The sequence below is a fragment of the Rhineura floridana genome, chromosome 4 (genome assembly GCF_030035675.1).
Source record: "Rhineura floridana isolate rRhiFlo1 chromosome 4, rRhiFlo1.hap2, whole genome shotgun sequence".
NCBI lineage: Eukaryota > Metazoa > Chordata > Lepidosauria > Squamata > Rhineuridae > Rhineura > Rhineura floridana.
Window position 1 is genome coordinate 210,249,737 of NC_084483.1, and position 21,591 is coordinate 210,271,327.

The following is a 21,591-nucleotide window of genomic DNA, read 5'->3' on the forward strand; positions in this document are numbered from 1 at the left end:
CATTTTCGAGTGATGTGACCCTCTGGACTTTGTTTTTCAGCTTTCTTTTTACCAATCCCCTCATTTTTGTGAAGTTTCCTCTTTTGAAGTCAAATGTGACCGTGTTGGATTTTCTTGGCAATTGGCCAGTTACATGTATGTTTAATTTAATAGCACTGTGGTCACTGCTCCCAATCGGTTCAACAACACTTACATCTCGCACCAGGTCCCAGTCCCCACTGAGGATTAAGTCCAGGGTTGCCGTCCCTCTGGTCGGTTCCATGACCAACTGGTCTAGGGAATAGTCATTTAGAATATCTAGAAACTTTGCTTCTTTGTCATGACTGGAACACATATGCGGCCAGTCTATGTCCGGGTAGTTGAAGTCACCCATTACTACCACATTTCCTAGTTTGGATGCTTCCTCAATTTCATATCTCATCTCCAGGTCTCCCTGAGCATTTTGATCAGGGGGACGATAGATCGTTCCCAGTATTAAGTCCCTCCTGGGGCATGGTATCACCACCCACAACGATTCTGTGCAGGAGTCTGCCTCTTTTGGGGTTTCGAGCTTGCTGGATTCAATGCCTTCTTTCACGTATAGAGCGACTCCGCCACCAATACGTCCTTCCCTGTCCTTCCGATATAGTTTATATCCAGGGATAACCGTATCCCACTGGTTTTCTCCATTCCACCAGGTCTCCGTTATGCTCACTATATCAATGCTCTCCTCTAAGACCAAGCACTCCAGTTCTCCCATCTTGGTTCGCAGGCTCCTAGCATTAGCGTACAGGCACTTGTAAGCAGTGTCTCTCTTCAAGTGTCTTTGGCACTTGTGGTTAGGCCTGTGGTAATTTTGCTCTTCTGAATTTATATCCCGTGCCCCTGCTCTCACAATGCCTACTTCTAGGCCTACCCCTTTTAAAATTTCATCATTTCTTTGGTTTTTATCCCAGGGGGGAGGTTTATTCCACTTAGCTCGTTTGTCCCTTTTGCCCTGTACTCGTGCTTCTTCGAAGTCCATAGCACCGTTGATAATGGCCAACCTCCAATTGGAATGCTCATGGGCCAAGGCTTCCCAGTTCTCGATGCTTTTTTATTTATTGAATTTATTAGTTGCCCATCTGACTGGTTATCCAGCCACTGTGGGCAACGTACAAAATAAAATATCCAGATACATTAAAACATTTAAAATCTTGATGTTATGTTGCATATGTTATGTTACATTTTTTTAGATTAGCTTTGAGAACATTTTTAAACCTCTTTTGCTGTCCACCAGCGAGGGGTCCTCTCCTCCACAACCTCCCTTGCCCCTAGACCAGATTGAGGAGCAGAGCAAATAGCAATGCCTGGGCCAGGAGGGCAGGGCTGTTCCTGCCACAAAATCCTTTCCTCAGGCAGCTCACTTGATGGTAGTTGGGTTCTCTGGCGAGTCAAAGAAAAGGGAGCATTGGCCAGAAGGCCAGTGCAACACTGCAGAGGCTAAGCCTTGACTCCACAGAAGTGGATTACAAGTCATAAAGATTTCCCAGTTTGTTGAACAAGTAGCTTAAAAGTGTTGGCTGACCTTTACAGTTACATGCAACTCTTTTTGAGGCTGCAGTGGGTGTTCATAGCACCAAGAGGCATAGCAGCCCAGTTTGATGCTGGCAGGGCTGTCTAACTAGATTTTCCCTTTGCTGGGGGTGGGTCGATCTTGGTAACTGTCAGGTCACAAATGTGAAAGCAAAGTGGATGTTTAGATAAAATGAGTCAGTATCGATTCATTTTCTTCTCTAGGTCGATGCAGTGATTTGGCTAATTTAGAAGACAGAGAGGAGGATTGCAAAAAAAGTTAATTTTGACTAGACCAAGATTAAATTTATGACATGTCTGATTTGGAATCCTTTAAAGTCGCATCTCTCATCCTTGACCTAGCCAGAGCTTCCCTTAATTTCCCTTTTCTTCTCCAAACACCATCCATGGCAGATGCAAAAGATGGTTGGCCACCCAGGAAGTGCAGCAATTAATTCATTAAATAGTAACCTCCTCCTGTAGCTCTCTCAACTTCAGGTGCTGCATCTGAAACGCCCATGCCTTTCAAAAGACTGCTTGCTGGGTGGCTTACATCGACCAGGAAAGAAGGGTGCAAGTCTGTGCCTTGCTGGATGAACTCACTGGTCATGACTCCTGCATCTCTATATGGCTTGTAGCCAACTTTTAGCATAATTTCCATAGTTGTGGCAGAGAGGGTAAGGAGTTTTCCAGGCAGCTGAAGCCTCAACCATTAGCCACTGGGAGTGTTACTTGCTGTCGGCTTCCCCAGGTATTTTCCACATGTGTTCAGGGTTGCACTTGCAGTCATAAAGGCTTGAGATTCAGTCTGCAGCTCTGCCATGAATGAGTCACTGTGCATCATCACTGCTGCCCCTGCTTCTCTCCAGCAGTGGTGAGGAATATCTGGCCTGCAGGCCTAAGGAGGCCAGTATGGGTTCCAGTTTGGCTTGTGAGGCTACTCCCCAGAAACCACAGTCACCTGTGATGTCAGGTGTGGGGCAGGCACAGATGTGGCCCTGGGCTGCTTCTGGGGGGAAGAGCAGGATATTAATTAAATAAATAAATAAAGGAACAATCAGGAACTGGAAGTGGGCTCCCAATTGCTCTTTAACAAGTGGGTCTCCCTGTCGGCACCAGTCAGCTGATTCATCAGCAGGGAGCTCACTGGGATTGACTGCACCAGAGAGTTCCCTGTTGGAAGCTTCCCAGTGCAGCCGAGGGGGCTTGCTTACTTCCTCTGCAGAGGAAGAAGTTCGGATTCGAACCACTTCCTCCAAATGGAGCTTTTTTTCCTCTGAACTGTGACAGTGGGAGTAAACCTGACATCGTTATGATGTCAAGTGATTGAGTTGGCTCTCTCTGTGTGTAAAAGCAAAAAAATGGAGATTTCTGCCCCCAAAAGCATACAGTTTAAAGCCGGGCCTTGTGAAGTGAACAGAAGGAGTGAAAGGCAATGATAAAAAAGGCGGAGTGGGAGGAATGAGCCTTGTGTGCTCTTTCTTTTCTCCTTGTTATGACATGAGGTTCATGGCTGTTGGGGATGGCTGTTAGGTGCGTTTTGAGGATACATTTGAAGTATCACACTATGATTTGGTGCATCTTGAGCTTTTTGTGTTAGGTGCAAACTCACATAATCAAATCATTGCCCAGAAGCACCCACAGCAAAAACCTCCTACCCTTTGTCCATAGTAGCTACAGAGCAAAGAACAAACACTTCAGGAAAAAGTGGCAATAAGCCATAGCTGGTGTTCCTCCCCCCTTCCCAGTTCCGACAAAACACCAACGTCAGTAAGGCTGCTGAGGACACGCAGGTGGATTTGCAGGCCTCTTCATCTCTCTCCTTACCAGCCAGCACAAACAGCATTTGGTACCCTCCTGTTAAGGGGATGTCACCTGATAATGCTTCCCCCCATTGCACCCCTGAGTTGAAGCTAGGGACTTTTTGTTTAGAGAAAAGGTGAGTAAGAGGTGACATGACAGGAGTGTGTAAAACTATGCAAGGCATGGAAAAGTGGATAGAGATGTTTCCCCTCTCTCCTAATGCTAGAACTCATCCATGATCCTGCATGTTGGAACATTCAGGATAGACAAAACATATTTCTTCACACAGCACAATAGTAAAAACTATGAAACAGGTTCCCACAATAGGCAGTGATGGCCTCCAACTTGGATGGCTTTAAAAGGGGATTAGACAGATTCATGGTGCATGAGACTATCGGGCTACTAGCTATACTCTGCCTCATGGGGTCACACTCTGCCTCCTCAGTCAGAGGTAGTAAATCTCCAAATGCCAGTTGCTGGAAATCAAAAGTGGGGAGAGTGCTGTTGCCCTCGGTTCCTGCTTTTGGACTTCCCATTGGGTCGCTTGGTTGGCCACTGAGAACAGGATGCTGGCCTAGATAGACCCCCTTTGGCCTGATTTAGCAACAGGGCTCTTCTTACGTTCTTAAGTGATGAGATGGTATTGAGGGCAAACGCCACTTTCATAATGAGGCTCAGTGAGTGGCTGGCTCTCCTGATTCTGGGGATCTTAAGTGGTGCCACTTGTGTTTTGGTTTCTTATACCTCAATATTGGACTAAGGCAGCCTTTTCCAACTAGTGGGCCACCAGATATTGTTGGACCCCAATTCCCATCTTTCCTGACCATTGGCAATGCTGGCTGAGGCTGATGGGAGTTGTGGTCCAACAACGTCTGGTGGCCCACTAGTTGGGAAAGGCTGGACTAAGGGATGTAACTTAGTATTGATCATAACGGGTACAGCTAAGTGTATGATACTACCATGTTTCCTAATTAGGTCAAAAGAAAACAGACTTGGGTGGATTGCCCCCTACTTGACTTGCTATCATGGCTTCAATGAAAGAGTGGAGACGAGATCCCAGTAGGTGTGTTCCTGGGCTAGCACAGTGACAGAGGTTGAAAAACAGAAAGCAGAAAGCTCCTCTATCTAAGTCTTGCTTATGTCCTGTTCACCAACTTGGGCTTGGGGGAATAAGCATTTTGCAGAATTCAGTCTAGTATCCTTAGGCAGATAATTGGGGGAGCAGGCACATAAAGAACTGGGGAGGGAAGCTGTGAGAGAACTAGAAAAGATCCTCAAATGCAAAGATGTATCGCTGAACACTAAAGTCAGGATCATTCAGACCATGGTATTTCCGATCTCTATGTATGGATGTGAAAGTTGGACAGTGAAAAAAGCGGATAAGAGAAAAATCAACTCCTTTGAAATGTGGTGTTGAAGGAGAGCTTTGCTGGTACCATGGACTACGAAAAAAGCAAATAATTGGGTGTTAGAACAAATTAAACCAGAACTGTCACTAGAAGCTAAAATGATGACACTGAGGTTATCATACTTTGGACACATCATGAGAAGACATGATTTATTAGAAAAGACAATAATGCTGGGAAAAACAGAAGGGGGTAGACAAAGTGGAAGGCTAAACAAGAGATGGATTGATTCCATAAAGGAAGCCACAGACCTGAACTTGCAAGATCTGAACAGGGTGGTTCATGACAGATGCTCTTGGAGGTCGCTGATTCATAGGGTCGCCATAAGTCGTAGTCGACTTGGAGGCCCATAACAACAACAACAAAAGGCAAATAGACATGGCTGTACAGGGCCAAAAGCATCGGGCAAAGCAAGCAGGGCCAAAGGGCCGTTTTAAATCTTCCCTCTTAATCTGCTTTCTTGCCAGGTCCTAGAGAAAAATCCGAACACACCTATGAGCCATAAGGAGATCCTTCAGGTTATCCAGAAAGAAGGCTTGAAAGAGATCCGGTGAGTGTTGATTGAGTAACATTGGCATAGCTGCTACTAGGAGTTCTGTCATTGCTCTTCTGTGCTTCCCAGCCATTTAGCTAATGCAGCTCCCTTTGGGTGTCATCATACCAAGTATTAACCTTATTAAGGAGGTGGATGTATGAATCTCAGCATTCTCTTTTCTATGTCTATTCATTTATATTTGCACTTCTCTTTTCACTGTTGGAATTAACGAAAATGGCTGCTTGGATGGCATTCCAGCTGGTCATTATTTATTTATTTATTACATTTATATGCCGCCCCATAGCTGAAGCTCTCTGGGTGGTTTACAGCAATTAAAAACAAATTAGGCATACAGGAATCCCAGTTAATATTCTACCTATTATATAATAATATTGCCTCCCTGGGCTCCTGCTGGGAGGAAGGGTGGGATATAAATCAAATAATAAATAAATAAATCATAAGCTTGTTTATGATCTAGTGTTAAGGATGAGCAGCGAGGTGGCTGAGTTTCCTAGTGATACTAAATTGTTCAGAGTTGTTAAAACAAAAAGGGATTGCGAAGAGCTTCAAAAGGACCTCTCCAAACTGAGTGAATAGGCGGGAAAATGGCCAATGCAATTCCGTGAAATCAGGTGTAAAGTTATGCATATTGGAGCGAATAAAAATCTTAATTTCACGTATATGCTGACGGGGTCTGAACTGTGACTGACCAGCAATGAGACCTTGGGGTCATAGCAGATAGTTTGATGAAGATGTCGACCCAGTGTGCGGCAGCTGTGAAAAAGGCAAATTCCATTCTAGCGAACATTAGGAAAAGTTTTGAAAATAAAACTGCTGATGCCATAATGCCGTTATATAATAATAATAATAATAATAAATTTAATTTATATGTCACCTATCTGGCCAATGGCCACTCTAGGCGACGTACATAAAAGAATTAAAATACAATACAGTAAAATACAATAATACAAATAAAACAGTGCAGCCACTTTTTGAATACTATGTATAGTTTTGATTGCCTCACCTCAAAAAGGATATTGTGGAGTTGGAAAGGGTCACAGAAATGCAACCAGAATGATCAAAGGGGTGGAGCAGCTCTCCTATGAGGAAAGGCTGCAACATTTGTGGCTTTTTAGCTTAGAGAAAAGGTGAGTAAGAGGTGACATGATACAAGTACATATAATTATGCATGTCACGGAGAAAGTCGATAGAGAAATTTTTTTCTCCCTCATAACACTAGAGCTTGTGAACATCTAATGAAGCTGAATGTTGGAAGATTCAGGATAGACAAAAAGTATTTCTTCAGATAGCGCAGACTTAAAACTATGGAATTTGCTCCCACAAGAATCAGTGATGGCCTCCAACTTGGATGGCTTTAGAAGAGGATTAGACAGATTCATAAAGGTTAAAGGCTATCAGTGTCTACTAGCCACTATATCTGTGTTTAGCCTTCAAAGACAGAAGCAGTGTGCTTCTGAATGCCAGTTGCTGGGAATCACAAGTGGAGAGAGTGCTGTCGTGCTCAGGTCTTGCTCGAGGGCTTCCCATTGAGGCATCTGGTCGGCCACTGTGAGGACAGGATGATGGACTAGATCGGCTGTTGGCCTGATCCCACAAGGCTCTTCTTATATTCTTAAGTGATGAAATGGCATCAATGACAAATGCCCCTTTTAAACTGAGTCTCAGTGCATGGCTGACTGCTGATTCTGGGGCTCATAAGTGGTGCCCCTTGGGGTTTTGTTTTTTATCTTAGTATTGGACACCTCCTGGGTATAACTATGTAGCAACCATGTTTCCTATGTATTTATTTAAGACATTTTGATTCCATCCTTCTACCCTACAATAGGGTACTCAGGGTGGCACACAATAAAATCACAGTAAAAAACTATATTGCCCCGGCCATGGGCTGCTTCAAATTTAAGTCCAGTACCAAGGAATCAATGAGACAGATTCAAAGTTTACTCACAAAGGGCATGTTTATTGAGTAATTTAGCAAGCACACAGGCATACTCAATAACATGGAACATGCTGCAAGGTCCCCGCATAGACGCTTGCAGTCTGAACACTGAACTGGGCTACATGTCTGCCTTTTATAGGGAAAATCTTGGCAAGGCACAATGGTGACGGAATACATCATTATCTGCTATCTTACATCAGATCATCGCATCTTGACAGCATACATGATTAATTATGCTATATCAGAGTAGGCATCAAAGCTACCCTATGCCTAATAGGCTATGGCTACTATCTCACTATCTTTGAAGTATCACAGTTGTTTGATCTAAGGTGTCAAGGCCCTTGATGGATCATCCTATCCACGTGAGAAGACACTGTTCTGGTGTAAACAAGTCATCTTGACCTCTCCATGCCACCCTCCCTTGGCACATGCGCTACTGTTCCTTGACACGTGCAGCTCATTAGAGCTATCTAGATCAGCATCAAGGCTACTATCCTTGAGAGTACATCCAACGGTCCTCTCCCAGCCCAATAGCCTCCTAGATAAGACACAGCTGGGTGTAGATTGTTTACTCATTGACCGTTCCTTGACCCAATCTCTAACAAGCTGAACTTCTTGCAGGTGCTCAGAGTTGAGAAAATATCATTATAAGCTTCCATTTGCAAATCCTAACCTCTTAAAGGCAAATATACATATAAAAATAGCCATACATATGCATTGCAATGATTACATGAACGCCCCATGGACTACAAAAACATTAAAATAGATAATACATAAAACGCAATTAAGAAATCTAGGGGAATGATATTAAAGGGGACTAAAGAGATAAAACTAAAAAAAAGAGGGAAAATAAAATCAGTTTCAGGGTTCACCTTCAGTCCCTACCAAAGGCTCTCCGGAACAAGATGGTTTTCAGAAGTCTCTGGACCGCCATCAGAGAGGAGCAGAGCGGGCTTCTTGGGCTAGGGTATCCCAGAGCTTGGGGCCATGGCTGAAAAGGCCCTCTCCCATGTGCCTGCCAGTCAACATTTTCATTCCAGGCACACGGAGGAGAACAGACACAGCTGATCTTAAATCATAGGCAGATATATGTGGGCATAAGCGGTCGCACAGCTACATTGGTCTAAGACTGTTGAAGGATTGAAAGGTCAAAACCAGGACTTTGAACTGGGCCCAGAAACAAATTGGGAGCCAGTGGAGTCAGTAAAGCACAGGGGTGATATGATCCCCACATTGCAATCCAGTTAACATTCTGGCTGCCTCGTTTTGAACCAACTGCAATTTCTGAACTGTTTTCAAAGGCAGCCGCACGTACAGCGTGTTATAGTAATCAGCCTCACCAGTGCATGTGTCACTGTGGCCAAGTCAACTGCTTCCAGGAATGGGCACAGCTGGTAGACCTGTTTGAGTTGGCCAAAAGCACTCCTGGCTACCGCAGCCACCTGATTTGATGGTAATATGTATTGGTGCAACACTTGTATATGTAATATTGTGTATTTTTGTAAGATTTGTTTAAGCTTATTTTGTATTATGTTATATTTTGTAGTATTATAGGATGATAGTATAATTCTGTATATTTTTGTCATTTCTATGGTTGTAAACCACCTTGAGTACAGTGATGTAGAAAGGCGGTATACAAATTAAGAATGAATGAATGAATGAATGAATGAATGATGTTCAAGCAGCAGGATCTAGGAGTACTCCCAAACTGCAAACCTGCTCCTTCAAGGGGAGTGCGACCCCGTCCAGAACAGGTTGCTGCCCTGTCTCTGGTGCAGCTATCCCCTTGACCAACAACACCTCCATCTTGTCTGGATTAAGTTTCAGTTTGTTAGCCCACATCCTGCCCTTCACAGTCTCCAGGCACCAGTTTAGGGTGAGCACTCCTTCCCTGCAGTCAGGTGGTAGAGAGAGATAGAGTTGTGTGTCATCAGCGTATTGATGACATCGTACTCCAAATCTCCGGATGACCTCTCCCAGCTGTTTGATATAAATGTTAAAGAACATGGGAGACAGAATGGAATCCTGCAGGATCCCAGTAGGCCAGCAGCCAGGGATTGAGCAGTAAGTCTCCCAGTACCACGTTCTGAAACCTGTCCACCAGGTAGGACCAGAGCCACCGTAATTAGGTCAAAAGAAAACAGAATTGGGTGGGCTGTCCCTATGATGACATCAGGTGATTGACCACCTCCTGTCAAAGTTGGCCTGCAGGAGTGGTAGTAGTGGTGAGGGAATTAAAGATCTGCCCTTCAGGCCAGGCCCAGTTCTTCATCCTGATACAGAGCACAGGAAGAGAATCCTGGTCGTGGTTCAGTTCTCTCATATAAACTGTACAATCTCATTGCCCTGTCTTGAAAATACTCCTGCATAGATCTTATTTATGTACTTAGAAATATATGCTATGCTTTTTTGGCTGCAAGAGCCCCCAAGGTGGCTTACAGCATAATTAAAACAAATACAATACAGTAGGGCCCTGCTTTTCTGCGTTCTGCGAATACGGTGGCTTTCAGTTAGAGTAAGGCCCCCACTCATACGGCGCTTGTTCCGCTTTTACGGCTGTTGTGGGCGTCTGGCACATTCTATTGAATGAGTTCCACTTTTCGGCTGGTTTCGCTTTTCGGCGGGGTTCTGGAACGTAACCCGCCATATGAGTGGGGGCCTACTCTACAATTAAACAATAACAAAATAGGAAAACTGAGCTAAAAACCATAGCAGCACTAAAACAGTCCATACCAGCATTAAAACTTACTCTTCCTACATTTCTTGAGAAATTGGCTTAGCCGTAAAAAGGCTTCCAAGTTAGTTTCCCTTCCTCGAAGCTGCACTGGCTGCTGATCTGTTTCCATGCAATCCAAAGTACTGGTCATTACCTTCAAAGCTGTAACTGCCTTGGGACCATGATACTCAAATTGGGGCTGTTTTCCCCACCCCACCCCACCCCTGTATGAATCTGATTGCCTGCTAAGGATCTCTGGTCACCTGACAGCAGCTGGTGTAGCCTGATGTAGTACGGGAGGGAAGAGAAGAGGACGTGGGGACCTCTGCCAGCTCTACTGAGAAGCCAGGCATCTCCGTCCGTCAGCTGCCACCTGACAGCAGCCGTTCAAGGAACAGGAAGGGAAGCAGAGCCAAGAGGCCGGCAGTGTGGCCTCTTCTCCTTGAACTGTTCCACTTTACCTAGTTATTAGGAGAACTTGCATCTGACTTTGCTTATTTACTAATTACTCTGCCTGTCAGCCTCAGAGGGAGGCAATGGGAAACCACCTCTGAATACCACTTACCATGAAAACCCTATTCAGAGGGTCACCATAAGTCAGGATCGACTTGAAGGCAGACCATTTCCATTTCATTACTCTTATATATCTTTTAATCCTGTGCATTTCTTCTTTCTTCCCCTTCCAATTAAAGAAATTAAAAATGCGTTTAAAGATTTTGTAAAAATATGTTTTAAAGACGTTTTTAGTGTTTTGTCCCTTGTTTGCTGCCCTGGGCTCCTTCTGGGAGGAAGGGCAGGGTAGAAATAATAATAATGATAATGATGATGATGATGATGATGTTTTTCTTTCTGGACTGCCTTCAAGTCGATCCCAACTTATGGTGACCCTACGAATAGGGTTTCCATGGTAAGCGGCATTCAGAGGTGGTTTCCCATTGCCTTCCTCTGAGGCTGAGAGGCAGTGACTGGCCCGAGGTCACCCAGTGAGCTTCATGGCTGGGTGGGGATTCCAATCCTGGTCCAACACCTTAACCACTACACCACATAATAATAAATTCTCCTTTGAGTCTGTAGGCCTGAGGGCAAAGAAAGTGTTTCTTTTTTTATAATGATCTGCAAGCCACTCTGGGAGCCTTCTTTGAATGAAGAATAGGATAAAAATCCTTTCAGTAAATACATTTGGTGAGGCCCTTCTGTGTATTCTGCTGCTACCTGACATTTGCTTGGCAGGAGCGTGCGCACCCAGAAGATGTCATTCCCGGCCCTGGGAAGCCTCTCTGATTCCCCCTTTTCCAAGGGACCACATGCCGATGGCGGGCGGGGCCAGAGGCAAAAATGGGCGGAGCAAGAAATGCACATTTTACTTTTGCACAGTAGGGTAATTTCTACACACATTCTCACGTTCCCCTCTCTATCCGCCATCAAGACATGCAAGAGGTATTGCCGGAGCTGAAAGACACATTCCAGACACTCGAGGATAATGGGAAGCAAAGCCACCGTGGGCTGTGGTTGGAGGGTGGCGGCCTGGGGAGAGTCCCAAAGGCCAGAGAAAGATATCTGGAGGGCCGTGTTTGGCCCTGGCCTTGCGGTTTCCCACCCTTGCCTTGAGGAATAGCTCATAAATGGGCGTTAGCTTCTACTGCTTTATTCTTTTTATTGTATTAATGATTATAAATTATTTTTTGGGGGGTTATGTATGTATGCTTCCTTGAGCATTCCCTTTTGGAATAGGAAGAGTGGAATATACATTTTCTTATTTATTTATTAAATTTATTCGTCGCCCATCTGGCTGGTTGTCCAGCCACTCTGGGCGACGCACAACATAAAAACATATAGTTCACATTAGAGCCTTAAAATTCTTGTGCCTCCCAGAGTTTTATTTTAAGTGATATGAACTTGTCTCTGATTGTGCTTAAGAAACCTGAACAATTCACCTTCCCTTAATGCTGCAACCAAAAATAAGGCAGCCAGGCATGTAGGCGCTCTCCCGCTCTTCCTCTCCCTCTCCCTCTCAGAATGTGAGAACTTTTCATTTGGCAGCAAAGAGTTGTGTCCCAAGGAATGCGTCCCATGAATTTTACTCATTCTGGTTTAAAGCTTTGCTTACTCAGCCTTTGCTTCGTGGGCGACTTCTTGGCTCTGGTGCAGATGCCAGGTGGGTACAGAATGACATTGTGCCTCTGAGCTCAGCAGGCCCTTCCAGAAGCCAGGCTTTTCGTTATGGCATCTTAGTCCTGTGCTTCTCTTGAAATGGTGTTCACTTTGCTTTTTCCGGCAGCAGGAGCAGCAAATTTGGAAATTTGCAACAACTGCCTTCAAAGGTTTAATTTCAGCAGATGTCTGTAGAGAGCCTAGAACACCTGTGACCTTGTTGCAGCCCATCATGAGACACATCTTGAGCACAGTTTGAATAGGCAGTGTTTGTGGGAGCACTGCAGGCAGAGAGGCGCAGCCTGGGTGGCAGTCTCATTGGCGGTCACCTGGAAGGCGCATTGATTCTGCAGCTTGCCTCTTCAGCTGTGGCTGTGTTCATGGTGGCCTTGCCACTGGTGCAATTCAGAGGTGCAGCACACCTGGACTCTGGGGGTTGTGGCTTCAGCTGCTGCTGTACCCTGTAGTAACATCCTTCGCCCCTGTACTGCCAGCAGTCTCCCTGACATGAGACTTGAAGATTCTGCTTGGCAAGACCTAAATCCCATCTTCGTCTCATTTGGTAAATAGCTGCAGCTGTGCTCTATAGTGTCCGGGGAAAATCTCTAGCATGGGTCACGTGGGTGGTCATTGGAAATGAGTGGAACTATTGCTTTGCTGAATATTTAAAGAACACTGACTTTCTCTCTCTTTTCTGTCCCTCGCCCCGCCACATTTTTTGGATTTCAACCAACTCCAGAAGGTAAGAAGTACTGTTGATGCTTAAATGTCATTGAATGTAATAAGCTAACACAATTGATTAAATTTAAGCAGCAACCTTGTTTTGCACTTATGATTGGAAGTGAAGTAATCACAATACTGATTAAGTGAAAGGGTACTTTCTCTGCCTGCCTGAAGCCTGAGCTTGTGAGAGGCAGTGGCTAGCTGACTGGTGTGGGAAGGGCTGGCATGTTCCTGGCTAACACAAGGAGCTGCCTGTAGCCCTGCTTGACCTGAACAACCTTCTTTGCTTTTGGTGGCTTGGACTGTGGCTTTGCTGAGCAAAAGGGGCTTAGCACAGCTCTTCAGTTTGGATGATTTCATCTCTGATTAATGGGCCAAGCTTTTTTGAGCCATCTTGTGGTTCACTCTAGAATCTCCTGAATGCTGTGTTAGAACTAGAGGCATGCCTGCATGGTGACCACTGGCTGCAGTACATACTGAAAACAAGTTGCGTCTGTGGCAGAGACAAGTGCCTTCTACCCTGGGTTACTGCCCCCTGCTGTGGAGCCAGCTGTGCAAACTGCTGCATGGCCCCTGTTTGTTCTGCAGTCATCCCCATCTGGAAGGAGGTGAAGAGTGCAGGTTGAAACCCTTTCACACTGTCAGGATTGGAGACATTTCTTGAGTGTATATGGCTCCCCAAATGAATAATGTATAAACTTGCTCTGAACATGAATGCCAAAAAGTTTCTAAGCAGGCTTTTTGTTCTCGGGATTTAGATGCAAAGACCTCAGTGTGCACAAGCTTAGAAAGGAAAATGAACTGACCAAAGCAAATATCTCACCGTTACTACAGACCAAAGTAAATAAACTAAACTGTATTGTGGGGATAGAATTCCTCAAATGTAGGACACCCTATCCTGTTTTTTTTTGCTTGACTTAGGCTGCAATCCAACACACACTTACCTGGGAGTAAGTCCCATTGCAATGGAGCTTTCTTCTGAGTAGATATGAATTGCAGCTTTAGTTTCTGGTCAGCTTTTTTCAGATTTTAAGCACAAACCTTTTGGCGTATTGCAGTTGCAACTCATGTATCCACACCTCTGTAGTTGACAAGCCCAATGAAGACTTAAAGCACTACACACAACCAGATCTACTTTAATTGTTTATGATTGTATTAGTTGCTTGTCTCTTTACTGAAAACAGTATGAAAAAGAGAGCCAAAACAATATAAATAAAACAGCATACAAACAGCAGCAGAAAAAAGCTGGTAATAAGGCTTGTTGAAACTGAGCTAAATTTCAGTGCAGGAGTGATAAGCTACATGCGAAGCAGCTTGCAGTAGTCCAGAACTGAGCCTCCTCTCTTCCTCGGGAGTCTTGCTTCTGTGCCTGAGCATGGGTACGAAGGGCACGCTGTTGCCTGCGGTTGGTTCAGAAGCCCTGCATCTCTCCCAAGCCAGTGCAGTCGTCATAAGCATGGCATCTCTTAACAAACGCCAAAGGGATGAGGAGTTTGAGCCTTTCCCGGAAGCATAGTTAGACTGCCTATGTTTTGGTTGGCCGTTGTTGGCGGGAGACAGGGAGAGATCAGATCTTATTGTTTTTAATGATGTTTTTATTGGTTTTAAAATGTTATTGTGTCTTTGTATGTTGTAAGCTGCCTTGATGTACTTCTGTGAAAAGTGTGGCTTATAAATACTTGAATAAATAAATCTAGGAGACTTCCTATTTTTTGAACGTGTTACATCCCTTGGAGCAAAGGAAACGAAGTTAAGAAAGGAAATTCCTCCCCTGTTGTGAGGGGTGACAAGAGCCTCCCTCCCTCCCAGGCTCTAGAAGAGACACGTAGAAGAATAATGCCTTGTGTGTGAAGTATCTAGCAGGTCCTCTCTTTGAACTCCTCTCCGTTTCGCTGGTGGGCGCACAAGTTTTCTTGCCTCTAAAGCAGTGTTCCTTTTTCAGCCTGTGCCCCCTTTTAGGTAACACTGCCTCTCTTAAAAATCCCACACCCCCTCCAATCCTGGCTCCCCTAATTATTTTATTTGAATTTTCAAAGGTTTAACGTATTGTGATGCTTCATTATAAATAAAATGCCAGACTTAATAAAAATGAATCAAAGTGCTTTCAATTTTTTAAAACAAATCTACATGAAATGTTTATTGAAGTTGACTCCTTGAAGTTTATTATTAATGTGACCGTTGATGCTGCGTGCTTCTCACAAGCTTCTGGATTCTGGGCATCACGGAAGATAGAGCACATCTTAGGTCATTTTCAGCATCCAGTTGTGCTGTTGCACTGCTGTGCTTGAATAGTCATAAAAGCGGAAAAATCAGCTTTCTAAAAGTATGTGGATAAAAATGGAATATCGATGCACAGAGCCTGCTCTCCTGTTTTGGGGTACACAGGGAGATATTGCAACAAAAACATTTCCAGAGTGAATTGTTTGAAATCGCCTCTGGCATCTTTGGAACTTGAGTTCCAAAACTCCTCTTGGAGATGCTGTGGCAAGGACCGAATGCCAGTGATAAAAGAGTTCCTCACAAGCTTCCCAGATGATGCTTGTGAGATAATGCCAAACTACTGCACTCTTGTGGTGATGTGCAGATCATGTAATAAGCTGCATACAATCTTCTCACCTTCCAAATGTAACATTTCATACTTTTATATTTTAATATTGTTAATTTTTCTGCTTACTTGGTACATGTTTTTTGGAAACACTCACCCCCCCCCGATATCTTCCTGGTTGATAAACACTGCTCTAAAGCTTCCCTTGAGTGTTGCGGCCTGTGAGCTCAGTGCGAATAAGTGCGGCCTGGCTCATGTAAAGACTGGCTTCCATCTGAAGAATCTTTGGCAATTGGGCAAGGCCCTTAGCTGGGGTGGGCCATTTCTCTTACTGCCATGTGACACTGGAGGCATGAAGTCTGGCAGCATTCCTCTGCTGTGTGGCGAGGGCTAATGATGCGCTTATATTTTCAGTGGGACTTCTCCTCTTGCCTGCCTGAATGCTATGCTGCATACGAACTCCCGTGGGGATGAGGGCATTTTCTACAAAGTCCCAGGGAGGATGGGCGTCTATACACTGAAGGTAAGTGAGCCTGCTGCTAGGAATTGGAACTGGCTCTTGGCAGGCAAGGCTGTTGTTTTGACCCCACAGACTGCCAGGATAAGCACTTCTCTGAGCTTAGGACAGTCCCTCAGAGCAGAGGGAGGCATGTAGCATCTGTGCTCCTGGCATGGTCTTTAACATCTGCAGCACAATTGTGGTATGATGATGGCTTGCAGAAAGGAGTTTATTAGCCTGGAGTTTGTTTGTTTATTTATTTATTATTTGATTTATATCCCACCCTTCCTCCCAGCAGGAGCCCAGGGTGGCAAACAAAAGCATTAAATACATGTTAAAACATCATAAAAACAGACTTTAAAATTCATTAAAACAAAACATCTTTAAAAACATTTTTTTAAAAAAGCTTTCAAGACATCTTAAAAAAAGGTTAAAAATATTGTTTTTTAAAAAAGGTTTAAAAACATATTAAAAAGCAATTCCAACACAGACAGACAGTTCCCTGCATTATCCCTACGTCAGTCACGTCACTGAAAACCACTTGCTTCTGTTGGAGTGAAAGTTGTAGTTATATTAACAAGGGTTTGGTTGCATCAGATGGAGGCAGTGAAGACACAAAAGGTTGTCTCTGTACTCTGTAGCGTAGCATGTGCACATCAGTGTGTACATAGTAATTATACTTTGATCAGGGAGACATCAACTGAATAGTTTGCTCCAGGCCCTTTTACCAAAGCTGAAGTGGTATGGAGGATTGAACCTCTGGTTCTCACCTGAAAGGTGATTTTACTGGATGCCAGTCCACGTGGGTAGTAGTCTGTCTGGTCCAAGGACAGGAAATGCGCTGATGTTTGCAGTCTGAGGGGGCGTTGCTGGCCTGCAGACCCCAGTTCATTTTCGGACGCCATCTCCCAAGGCGTAATACTGGAATAGCTTATGTGCAGTCCTGGCACAAATCCAGAGAAGTTAAAAATACTGCAGCCAGCGATGGCCTAGCATAGCTAATGGAGAAAAAGAGCTACTGTGATAACGTAGGCAAGTGTTCTATATATTTACAAGGAAAAATGATCGGCCCAGAAGGTTGATTTTCTCTCTTTCTCTCTCCTTCTATGAGAGCCTTCGAATGCACTGGCAGCAGCTTGACTCTAGGCTAGAAATAGTGGTCGAGCCCCGATGTACCGAACCGGGCGGGCCATGATGGACTGGCATCCAGTAAAATCACCTTTCGGGTGAGAACCAACAGTTCATTTTCCCTGGATGCCAGTCCATCACGTGGGACATACCAAAGCCGTCCTATCTGGGTGGGTTGGGCGAGCCCACTAATCTGTAGAGATCGCTTGCTGCAGGACCCGTCTCCCGAAGGAGGCCTTGGCCGAGGCGTAATGGTCTATCTTATAGTATCTAATGAAGGTAGAAGGAGAAGACCAATTTGCCGCTCTGCAGTTTTCTCTCAGGCGTTAGTGGAGAAGGCTGCCAAGGTGGAGGCTGCCCTCGTTGAGTGGGCCGTAATGCCCTGTGGTGGTGCCAAGTTGCTGGCCTCGTAGGCCAGCCTGATGCAAGTTCTTAGCCATCTCGCTAAGGTTGGAGTGGAGGCCTTCTTGCCCAGAGACCTGAGGTGGAGCGTTATGCCTCCATGCACCTCAGCTTCCTTGTTCTGTTTATGTACACCCTAAGTGCCCTAGTGACATCTAGGCAATGCAGCTCCTTTTCCCCTGGGTGTACTGGTCTGGGACAAAAGGACGGCATGATCAGTTCCTGTTCCCTTTGGAAGGTGGAATTGAGCTTAGGGATGAAGCATGGGTCCATTCTAAGGACCACGTTCTTCATGTGAAAGGTGCAGAGTTGGTGTGCAACCGACAGGGTGCCCAGCTCCGAGACATGCCCGGCTGACATGATGGCGATGAGGAATAGGACCTTATAGGTCAAGAGCTGAAGAGGAATGGTCTCTAGCGGCTCGAAGGGTGATCTCTGCAGTGCAAATAGAACCTTCTGCAAATCCCAAGAGGGGAAGCAGTGGCTGGTCGGAGGCTGTGAAGCTGCAGCTCCCTTGAGGAAAACGCCGGAGCAGCGTATTGCTGCCAGCTGGCTGACCAGAAGTGGGCGAAAGGAAGGCAGATATGGCTGATGCCTGCTTCCTTAACGTGGTGGCCTTCAGGCCAAGACAGAGCCCCCTGTGCAAGAATTCCAGTATCTGTGGGGCGCTGGCCTTAGATGGGCGAATTTTCCTGGAGTGACCAGCCAGCAAAAGCCCTCCATGTAGCCTGGTAGATTCTAGTCATGGGTGGTCGCCGTGCTGACAAAATGACGTCGGTGACTCTTGACGTAAGGCCAGAGCATCTCAAGATTCTTTGCTCAAGAGCCACGCCATCAGGCTCAGCCAATCCGGGTCCAGGTGATGAAGCGGCCCCTGGCACAGCAGATCCTACCTCCGTGTTAGCCTCCACGGATCTGCGACTGAGAGGTTGAGGAGCTCCGAGAACCATGGTCTCCATGGCCACCAGGGAGCAATCAGCACTAGGTGGGCCCTCCGCTCCCAGGGACTGGTGCTCCGCGAAGAAGCGAGGCAGCTGGTGACTGAGATTTGTTGCGAAGAGGTCTATCTCTAGCCGGCTGTACCTCAGCTGAATTCTGGTGAACACCTGCGGGTGTAAAGACCACTCCCATGGCAGAACCCTGTGGCGGCTGAGCCAGCCTGCTGTGGTATTCTGCTCCCCGCTGAGGTGCTCTGCTGACAGGGAGGTGAGGTTTTGCTCTGCCCACTGCATGAGAAGGGAAAACTCCGCCTGTAGGCTCCGTGATCGGGTTCCCCCTTGTCTGACAATGTGAGCCTTCATTGTTGAATTGTCGGTGTAAACCATAACATTGTCGAGACGAAACAGCTGGCTGAAGTGAAGGAGAGCGAGACGGGCTGCTCGGAGTTCTAGCCAGTTGATGCTGTGATTCGTCTCCTCCTCTGACCAGGTGTCCTGTGTGTATGCTGTGTTGCAGTGCACTCCTCAACCCAGCAGGCTGGCGTCAGTTGTAGTTATAGTCCTGGGGGACTCCCTGAAGGGGGTACCCCTTAGCAGGTTGTCCTGCCTCATCCACCATTGGAAGGACCTTCGGAGTTCCCTGAACAGAGGAATCCGTTTATGCCGGCATCCTGCAATGCTTGCCTGATGGGGGAGCAGGGCCCACTGCAGGCGACGTGTATGGTGGCGCACCCACAGAACTATCTGAATGGTTGATACAAAGAGCCCCAGGGCCCTGTCCAGGCTCATGATGTCTGCCGATCTGCTTCGTCAGAGGGAAGAAGCTGTCTCCGTGATTGCTTGTACCCTTTGAGGGGAGAGACAAATGAGGCTGCGATCTGTGTCTATCAGGGCCCTCAGATGCTGCAGCTGTTTCGAGGGGGCTAGGTGGCTCTTCCCGTGGTTGACTAGGAAGCCCAGTCTGTTGAGGAGAGTTGAAATAAGGTGGACGTGGTCCTGGGCACGCTGTAAAGTGCTCGCCCTCAAGAGCAGGTCGTCGAGGTACAGATAGCTGTGTACTCCCTGGAGCTGGAGATGGGCCACTGCAGCCACCATGATCTTTGTGGACACCCTCGGGACTGACGAGAGGCCGAAGGGCAGGGCTCTGTACTGAAAGTGACGGTGCCCCAGCGAGAACCTCAGAAACCTCCTGCGCCCAGGAAGGATTGGTATGTAGAGATATGCCTCCTTCATAAGCACATAAGAACATAAGAAGAGCCTGCTGGATCAGGCCAGTGGCCCATCTAGTCCAGCATCCTGTTCTCACAGTGGCCAACCAGGTGCCTGGGGGAAGCCCGCAAGCAGGACCCGAGTGCAAGAACACTCTCCCCTCCTGAGGCTTCCGGCAACTGGTTTTCAGAAGCATGCTGCCTCTGACTAGGGTGGCAGAGCACAGCCATCATGGCTAGTAGCCATTGATAGCCCTGTCCTCCATGAATTTGTCTAATCTTCTTTTAAAGCCGTCCAAGCTGGTGGCCATTACTGCATCTTGTGGGAGCAAATTCCATAGTTTAACTATGCGCTGAGTAAAGAAGTACTTCCTTTTGTCTGTCCTGAATCTTCCAACATTCAGCTTCTTTGAATGTCCACGAGTTCTAGTATTATGAGAGAGGGAGAAGAACTTTTCTCTATCCACTTTCTCAATGCCATGCATAATTTTATACACTTCTATCATGTCTCCTCTGACCCGCCTTTTCTCTAAACTAAAAAGCCCCAAATGCTGCAACCTTTCCTCGTAAGGGAGTCGCTCCATCCCCTTGATCATTCTGGTTGCCCTCTTCTGAACCTTTTCCAACTCTATAATATCCTTTTTGAGATGAGGCGACCAGAACTGTACACAGTATTCCAAATGCAGCTGCACCATAGATTTATACAACGGCATTATGATATCGGCTGTTTTATTTTCAATACCTTTCCTAATTATCGCTAGCATGGAATTTGCCTTTTTTCACAGCTGCCGCACACTGGGTCGACATTTTCACTGTGCTGTCCACTACAACCCCGAGGTCTCTCTCCTGGTCGGTCACCGCCAGTTCAGACCCCATGAGCGTATATGTGAAATTAAGATTTTTTGCTCCAACATGCATAATTTTACACTTGTTTATATTGAATTGCATTTGCCATTTTTCCGCCCATTCAGTCAGTTTGGAGAGGTCTTTTTGGAGCTCTTCGCAATCCCTTTTTGTTTTAACAACCCTGAACAATTTAGTGTCGTCAGCAAACCTGGCCACTTCACTGCTCACTCCTAATTCTAGGTCATTAATGGACAAGTTGAAAAGTACAGGTCCCAATACCGATCCTTGAGGGACTCCACTTTCTACAGCCCTCCATTGGGAGAACTGTCCGTTTATTCCTACTCTCTGCTTTCTGCTTCTTAACCAATTCCTTATCCACAAGAGGACCTCTCCTCTTATTCCATGACTGCTAAGCTTCCTCAGAAGCCTTTGGTGAGGTACCTTGTCAAACGCTTTTTGAAAGTCTAAGTACACTATGTCCACTGGATCACCTCTATCTATATGCTTGTTGACACTCTCAAAGAATTCTAATAGGTTACTGAGACAGGACTTTCCCTTGCAGAAGCCATGCTGGCTCTGCTTCAAGTCTATGGACGCCATGTAATTGCCTTCCTGCAGGGCTTCCCTGATGGAGGCTAGGGATTCCAGCTTGAATCTGCAGTACCTCACCAACCTGTTTAGGTGCTTGCGGTCTAGGATAGTCCTCCATGAGAGGTCCTGTTTGGGCACAAGAAATAAGACAGAGTAGACGCCTGAGCCATGCTGAGACTGCTCGATCTCCTGTACGGCCTGGATCTCCACCAGGTGTCGTACAGCCGCTGACAGATTGAGCTTTCTTGGTTGATCCCTTGGGAGCCTGGAGGGAATGTATGTGGGACGTGGTGGGTGGGACAATTTTAATGAATAACCTCTGGTGACTGTGTTGAGGACCCAGACGTCCGCCCTGATGTCCTCCCATGTGGGGGCAAAGCGTAGCAGATGGCCCCCAATGTGTAAGGCGTCATTAACGACGGGCCCGACCGCCACGCTTGGGGACGGCGGCTGTGCAGTCTGAGCAGCCTCCCTGAGCTGGATGCTGCTTGGTGTTGTAGTGGGGTCTAGCCCATGAGTAGTGGGAGGAGGGTTTGTAGTCTCTATCTCCTGGGGTTTGTCTAGAGGCTTGAAAGGGCTGGAAAAGAGTTGTAGGGGGCGTATTTTCTCT

At 46.1% G+C, this 21,591-nt stretch overlaps 2 protein-coding genes across 3 annotated transcripts in view; one reads left to right on the top strand and one right to left on the bottom strand.

Annotated features, from left to right (window-relative positions):
* LOC133384232 (uncharacterized) overlaps nt 1-18,699 on the bottom strand; it is a 65,069-nt gene extending 46,370 nt beyond the window's left edge. Inside the window, exons 1-2 of the mRNA XM_061626147.1 lie at nt 18,292-18,699; nt 11,352-11,474 (exon numbers count right to left, since the gene is read on the bottom strand). Coding sequence (XP_061482131.1) covers nt 11,352-11,474; nt 18,292-18,699 — 531 coding nt within the window. The remainder of the gene's footprint in view (nt 1-11,351; nt 11,475-18,291) is intronic.
* ASXL2 (ASXL transcriptional regulator 2) overlaps nt 1-21,591 on the top strand; it is a 110,829-nt gene that overhangs the window by 25,297 nt on the left and 63,941 nt on the right. The window contains exons 2-3 of one of the 2 annotated variants that reach the window (XM_061625913.1): nt 5,210-5,292; nt 15,784-15,892. In XM_061625913.1, coding sequence (XP_061481897.1) covers nt 5,210-5,292; nt 15,784-15,892 — 192 coding nt within the window. Of the gene's footprint in view, nt 1-5,209; nt 5,293-15,783; nt 15,893-21,591 lie in introns of those variants that run through there. The other variant, XM_061625912.1, reaches the window with a different exon arrangement.